General features: G+C 41.8%; 1 protein-coding gene across 1 annotated transcript; it reads right to left on the bottom strand.

Moving 5' to 3' along the window:
- On the bottom strand, positions 1-1,031 carry LOC121985557. The gene is made up of 2 exons (XM_042539091.1): positions 525-1,031; positions 1-439 (listed from the first exon to the last, which is right to left on the bottom strand). The coding sequence occupies exons 1-2, from the start codon at positions 761-763 to the stop codon at positions 199-201; spliced, it is 480 nt and encodes a 159-aa protein (XP_042395025.1). The 5' UTR covers positions 764-1,031; the 3' UTR covers positions 1-198.
- Positions 1,032-6,815: the final 5,784 nt, after the last annotated feature.

The raw sequence follows: 6,815 nt of genomic DNA, 5'->3' as shown, positions 1-6,815 counted from the left end.
TTTAGGAGGAGCAGATAAGAATTCGTTCTCTATCCTTCCGAACAGGTTTGGAAGTAGAACATGATAAGATCCCCACTTCTGCTGATCCTTATCCACCCTCGCAAATTTTTTTTCTTAAATTTTTATTCTGAAAAAAAAAAAGAAAGAAAGAAGAAAAAGACCAAATCGACATCAATTGGTCCTGTTGATTAATGATGATCAGGAGGCTTCCTCCTCCTCCACTTCTACGGGAGCGTCGTCCGGCGAGAGGACCGGCGGCGGAGAAGTAGGCGAGCCGATGAGCGAGCTGAAGGAAGTTGTTCTCCCCTGCAGGAGAAGTCTCCGCCGCTTGTTGAAGGGGTTCTCCCGCTTCGCGAGGTCGGCTACGCTCGCATTGGCCGCATCCGCTAGGTTAGTGAAGCATCGGGCCTTCCCGGAGTAGAAATTCGACAAGCCCCTCCTTCGATTCCAACAAAAGACCAGAAATTTAGGGTATTACCGGAAGAAATTAGACGAATTAGGGGAGAGGGAAAAAAAAATCCTACTTTATGGGAAGGGAGTTTTCTAGGGCATCCAAGGAGCAGAAAGCCCCATCGCTTTCCTTGCTCTCCATTTCCTCCTCCTCCTCCTCCTCCGATTCGACGCCGATGGAGGTGTCGGAGTCCTCTTCCGAGAAGATGGAGTTGGGCCTCTTCCTCGCCGCCGGCGCCTGATCTTGGCGGTGTAGGGAACAGGGGACGAGGTGGTCGGTCAGCCCCAGGCCGGGGAGCACCAGAGAAGACATGCTCCGCCGCCTCCGGCTCCTGCGCCTATTCTTCTTCTAGGGCTCCTCTTCCGGCGATCGACTCCCGGCTGTGGCCTTGTTGTCATCAATCGATGCCCCTCCCCACTGTTAGCCTGCTGCCTCTGCTCCGATGCGCCGCTCACATAGCGTGCTGCAGAGATCAAAGGGAAGAAAGGAGAGAAGGACGACTGAAAGGGATAAGACTTGAAGAAGACGAAGAACGCGCAGATGGCAGCTTATGCGCGCGGCTGCAGAAGCAGCGAACGTACATATACTATTCAATACGCATAATTACACTTTAACCCATAAAGTTTCAGTCCTTTATTACTCGAGTCTTAAAAGAAACTTAAAGATAAAATAAAACAAATGCTTTTAATGACACAATTATTTTCGAGGACGATGATGGTGTAATCCTTTGCCAAGTGGCCAAGTTTAGGTGGCCCGGTCTCGAGGCGAAACTGCCCTGAAAAATCTATTGATTTAGCATCGTATCTAATCAAAATGTACTGGATTTGGGGAGGAAAATACCATGACATTATACAACCATTTTCTTTGGGGGAAAAATGGTGTTGAAAATTCTTAACTATAGTCATTAATCATTTTATATTTTCTGAAATAATTATTTCAATTTTATTCCACCAACGCTACTACTCTTGTGAAGCTTTGTGAATTTTTTTTTTTTCACAATGCCCGTGAAGTTGGATACGTTTGAAAGGGAAAGGGGTGGTGACGTGCCTACTCCACCTCTACGCGTTAATTATCATGATGCACCATTAATTACGATTAATTGTGGTCTCCAATATCTTAAAAAGAATTTACACCCTTCGATAGGATAATTGAAAGGATATTCTCACCTATGTATTTAGACTATAACTAATTGTGCGTTCGAAGATAAAAAAAAAAAAGGATCTATGACACATGATACATTAATTCTTCGAGATTATATTTTTAATTCGTGTCTTCTAGATCCTTGACGCTCAATTGTCAGTGCTAAAACATGCCGTAGGAATTCTTCGTTGTGGCTGCATATGAGATTGCATGTTAGCTAACACGCGAGAGAGGTAGCTTGTTGAGAGTGATTATCCCCACCATCTAAGACTTCTAGGTAGTCAGAAAATGAATTTGAGACAATAATAATCACTAGATGCAAGAGTCTCACGGCTAATAAAAATAATAATTAAAGCAATGGGATGTTTGATCCCTTTTCGGTAGATGCATAGAAATTCAATCGACTTTTTCTTATTGGCCATTTAGCATTAGAGGCTTTCTACAATGATGTCCATCAACGGTTCTCGGGCTCTATGGAGTCTAAACAAGATCGAATCTCGATCTTTGATAATAAATTTATTGAGAGGGATCATCAGCAGCTAAGATTAAACCCAATCAAACAGGGTAGGCTCCTCCCTAAGATTTGCATTAATATTTAGGGTATTAAGATCTTGGACCTCAACATATTTTTCTTCCCATTTATAACATTAAGTTTAGGTGGTTCTTTTAGATCAAATAGAAAAAAAAAAAAAACACATCAACGAACGTCAAACCTAACAAAATCCATACCAAAGGAATCACAGCCGTTGATTTTGAGGCTCTGGTTTTTTCTCCGTCCTGATAGCACCCGGCCGACACCATCACTCAATTAGGGTATTTCCAATAATTGAAACTTTAAATGAGATTTTTCTTTTATACTTCCAATATATCACATCAACATTATAAAATTTTATTGAAACTTCTCTGATGATTAGAGCTCTAAGTGAACTTTTTTAGGCTCAATTTATAACATCTAGTTGCATGAATTAATGCATATTATATCAATTTCAAGATAAAAGAGCATGTTTAAGTGTTTACTATTGCTCTTAAACTACAAACCCCAAACCTTACTTCTACAATAGTTCAAAATTTTTTATTCAGCTTTTTTATTCAGCTTTTTTATTCTATAAACCTTACATTGAAGACGCCCTTATACTCTATCGACCTGTTTGGTATGGTTGATTAGGGTAAGATTATAAGTTAAAACCATGTTTAACTCATTTTTAAATAAGCCAAGGATAACTGCCAAGGTGTGATTATAGCACTGTAGGTGCTAGAAAAGTTATCATGCTTCAGAGACAAAGTATTATTAATCCCAACTTATACAGTAACCATGATAACTAATTAAAAGGACCCTTTTAGCCTTTGTCCTAGCAACAAAAACTCACATTATATTCTCATTTCTCGTCTTCTCATTTCTATACCAACGCCATAGCAAAAGTGATCAGAAAAAAATATGAGGGTGGAACTAAATGCTACGATTTTATCTTCAGTGTGCTTGATGTATACAAAATTATCTTTTTCCGAAAGTAAATCATTGTATATATACTGTTGTCTCACACTCTCTGCTGTTATAGTATTATTTTTGTGTGTTTGTTTGACATTCTTTTTTCCATTTCATTGTTCAGAGTTTATCTATTACTTTTAAAAGTGAGTATTATTGTTTTGGATGAAGTGCGGTGGGTGATGGTGACTTCCTTTCGTTCTAACACTCTGTATGTATAATCTAGTTTCATTGTTTGGAGTTTATCTATATGCATATTTGGTTTGAAAAATCCTACCGTTGCGCACTAAACTTTCTTGAGCATATTGTTTCACAACTTTGTTAGATTACTTGAACAAATCTAATAGCAAGTTGAGAAAGTACTGAAGAGAATGTTGACAATAAATTTCAACGCACAAAGAAATTTGAAAATATTAAAATTTGTTGTCATGACTTTAAATTGAAATTTATAAAGCAAAGTGTGTTGAATTTGTCATAGAAGTAACATTTCATGTTAGATTGTGTTTTACTATTACTTTACTCTAAGTATTGGAGTTGAATTTGTTATTATTTCTAGATGATGGAAAGGTGAATATATATATATAATCAAAATGTACATTCATACAAAAGTGATCCTAGAACCCCTTATGTCATATTTGACGAAGTATTAGATCTGTAAGAGGAACCATGATCGCTTATGTGCTAACTTGTGTACCATCTATCACTGTCTCTTCTCACATGCTAGCTGCATGCATGCCCATCCTCAGTACTAGGGACTGAAGCTGAGGTATCATACAGCACTGCCTGTAATCTTTGTCGTGCTACTCCTGTGATCTTATCATCAATGTCTGCACTATGTCCCGTGTCCTCTACAAGCAGGTATCTCGTACCTCCTCCATATCTCTCGCATCTCTCATGTGTCCATGAGTCTCTAGTGACTCCACACCATTTCAATCCATCTTCTCCAGTGTCATGGGCTAAGGCCCCATGAAGTCACTTTGAGCAAGTGACCAGGCGTGCCTTGATCGTGAGCTGTTTGTCGTGGGCTAGATAGATCTTTATGGTGGACCTATGAACCCTCTTGGGCCTTTTGGAAAAGTCGTGGTATTGTCCTTATCGTGAGTCGTTTATTGCAGACTAGATAAACTTGTATGGTGAACCTATTCACCCTCTTGGAATTTTTCGCAAAGCCTCAGCCATAAATGAATTTGATATGTCTTTACCGCTAGCCGTTTGCTGCAGACTAAAGAGACCTTTTTAAGGTGGGTCTATGCGCCTATACATCACTCTCATCCCCTACATGCTCTCCTACATACAGTTCTCATGCTCTACTACATGACTCTATTTGATATAGTCTCTCCTCACACACATCACCCTCATCCCATAAGGTAACCCACATGCAGTTTCACGCTCTATTGCATGACTTCATCCGTTGTAGTGTCACCATGCTGCTCTCCTCATCTCACACTCAGACTATGGTACAATCTGTAAGCTCCATCCATGGCTCCTGCGAGTGTCTAGCATCCTCTCGGCGTCTTGCTCTAGTCGCCGTCAGTGTATCTGTAAAATACTGGAAAAATGACGAATATTAATAAGGGAATTTTCTAGAATTTTTGGATATTTTTCGGGAATTTTTCGGAGCTCGTATGGACGAGTTAGCGGGGACCGGAACGGGGCCCAGAAAAGCCTGTTTGGGCTACCCGATTTAAGTGAGGAATTGTTCCTTTTAATAAATTCTTTTATTAAATATTTCTTATTTCTTTATTCTCTCTTATATCGCCGAATCCCTCAGCCCCGATCCGCACCTCATCTCTTCCCCGACGCCGCCGACTACTCCAAGCCCTAACCGCTGCCCTCTCCGCCGCCGAAGCCTTCACCCCTCGGTGCCCTAGCCACCCGGCGCCACCCGACCGCTTGCTTTCTGCCCACCGGCGCTGACGCCGAGCACCGCTCCTCCCCGCTGCGTACGGTGATCCCGACTCCTCTGTGCCGGCACCCGAGCCCTAGAGCCGACGACCACCTTGTGCCCTAGCCGACTCCTTCCTGACGCCACTGCCCTAGGTTTGGGCCACAGCTTTGCATTTCCTTTCCTCTGCCCTTTGCTGTGGAGTTTACAGCCGCCGACCACAAATTTGCATTTCCTCTGCCCTTGATTCATTCAGCACCGTCGGCCACAGTTTTTCCTCAGCCTTCTCCACTGCACAGTGCTGACCACGACCTCACCTTATGCCCTAGTGCTCTTTGCCTTTGATCAAGTCCACGGTGAGGTTTTGTTTGGTTGGAAATTTAGTAGGTGCAAGGATTTTTATTTTTGATCTGGTTTGCTTGTGGTGTGCTTTGGTCCAGCGATTCACCTGGTTGCCAGTAGCAACGATCTTGGCAGAGGATCATCAGAAGAGGGGCTGTGAGGAAGAGGTAAGGTGTAGTAATTATGTTCATGAGTACTTGGATTTAGGTTTTTGGATTTCTATCTAATGGTTTGTTTAGAGGTAAGGTGTATAAATTTGTTCTGGTATCAGGTTCGTATTTGGGAGAGTTTAAGTTGATTTAGGTTTAGACCTAAATCAAATTTTATAGTGGAACGAATTAGGGTTCTGGTAAATAAGGAATTTTCTTTAGCTATGTGATATATATGTAGCTAAATTAAATGTGGTTATTACAGGACTGGTCGCGAGACGAGTATCTCGATATCGGATTGGACCTTTCTATTTTCGGAGGCGGGTACTTTTGACTTATGTCATTTGATATGCTTAGTAATTAAATTTAACATGTTGCATTAATTGTGTTTCTTATCTGTTTTCGGTTAATCACTACCCAAATCTTACATGCTTGATTGATTGATTGGTTTTGCATCTCAGGTATATTTTTACCTGTTTATACATGCTTATAGGGGTAGTGATATGCCATGCTTGACCATGTTCAGGACCTAGGTTTTTATACCTTCTGTGTACCTTTGATTCGATATGATTCGTTGACCTAGGGTGCACTTTTCTATATATATGGATTAGGTCAGGATGTTTATATGGTTATTGCCATGCATCATTTGCATGATTGCACGCTGTGCGATAGTCCGCTCCATTATTGTTGAGCACATCGCCAGTTACATGGATCTGCACACACCACCACTCATGGGTTAGTGGTCGATTCAGGCTGAGTGTGTTGCAGCAGGGACTCTGTTAGGCACCGTTGGTCCGCTCATGGGTAGTGTGACACAACGTGTTATCCGGCAGGGATTCCTCCCCGTCTTTATGTACCGGAGTTGAGAGCATTGCGCTCCCCCATTTATGATTTGGGGTAGGAGGATAGGTGTACTCCGACAGCATCCCGTCCACTCGGTCACTCATCAGGAGTAGTGACGACAGAGTGCACGGTTGTCACAGCCCTACCCACTCGGCCTCACTATTGTGTGAGATGATCGACTGGCGTCAGGGGTGACCAGGACGCATCATTGGCATCATATGCATGATGCATTTATTGCTTGTGTTTGTGGTTGCTGCATTTATATGCTGCATATTGTTTGGATACCTATGTTTGACATGCATACAGGATTCCTATACCACTCGGACTGTTTGACCTTATACTCAGGACCTGGTTAGTACAGCATTCTCCTGTTTACTTCAGATGCATATCTTTCTTATATCAGGAGACTGTACGCATGATTAGTGTTAGGTGTTATTTCTTTACTTTGCATATCAATTGTACCTGCTGAGTGTTGGACTCACCCCGCCTCCATTGTTGATATTTTCAGGTTGATGCTGTCAG

Source organism: Zingiber officinale, chromosome 5B (genome assembly GCF_018446385.1).
Source record: "Zingiber officinale cultivar Zhangliang chromosome 5B, Zo_v1.1, whole genome shotgun sequence".
In the NCBI taxonomy this organism is placed as follows: domain Eukaryota; kingdom Viridiplantae; phylum Streptophyta; class Magnoliopsida; order Zingiberales; family Zingiberaceae; genus Zingiber; species Zingiber officinale.
The sequence above is the reverse complement of the archived record's forward strand: the minus strand, read 5'-3'. Positions and strand labels throughout refer to the sequence as shown.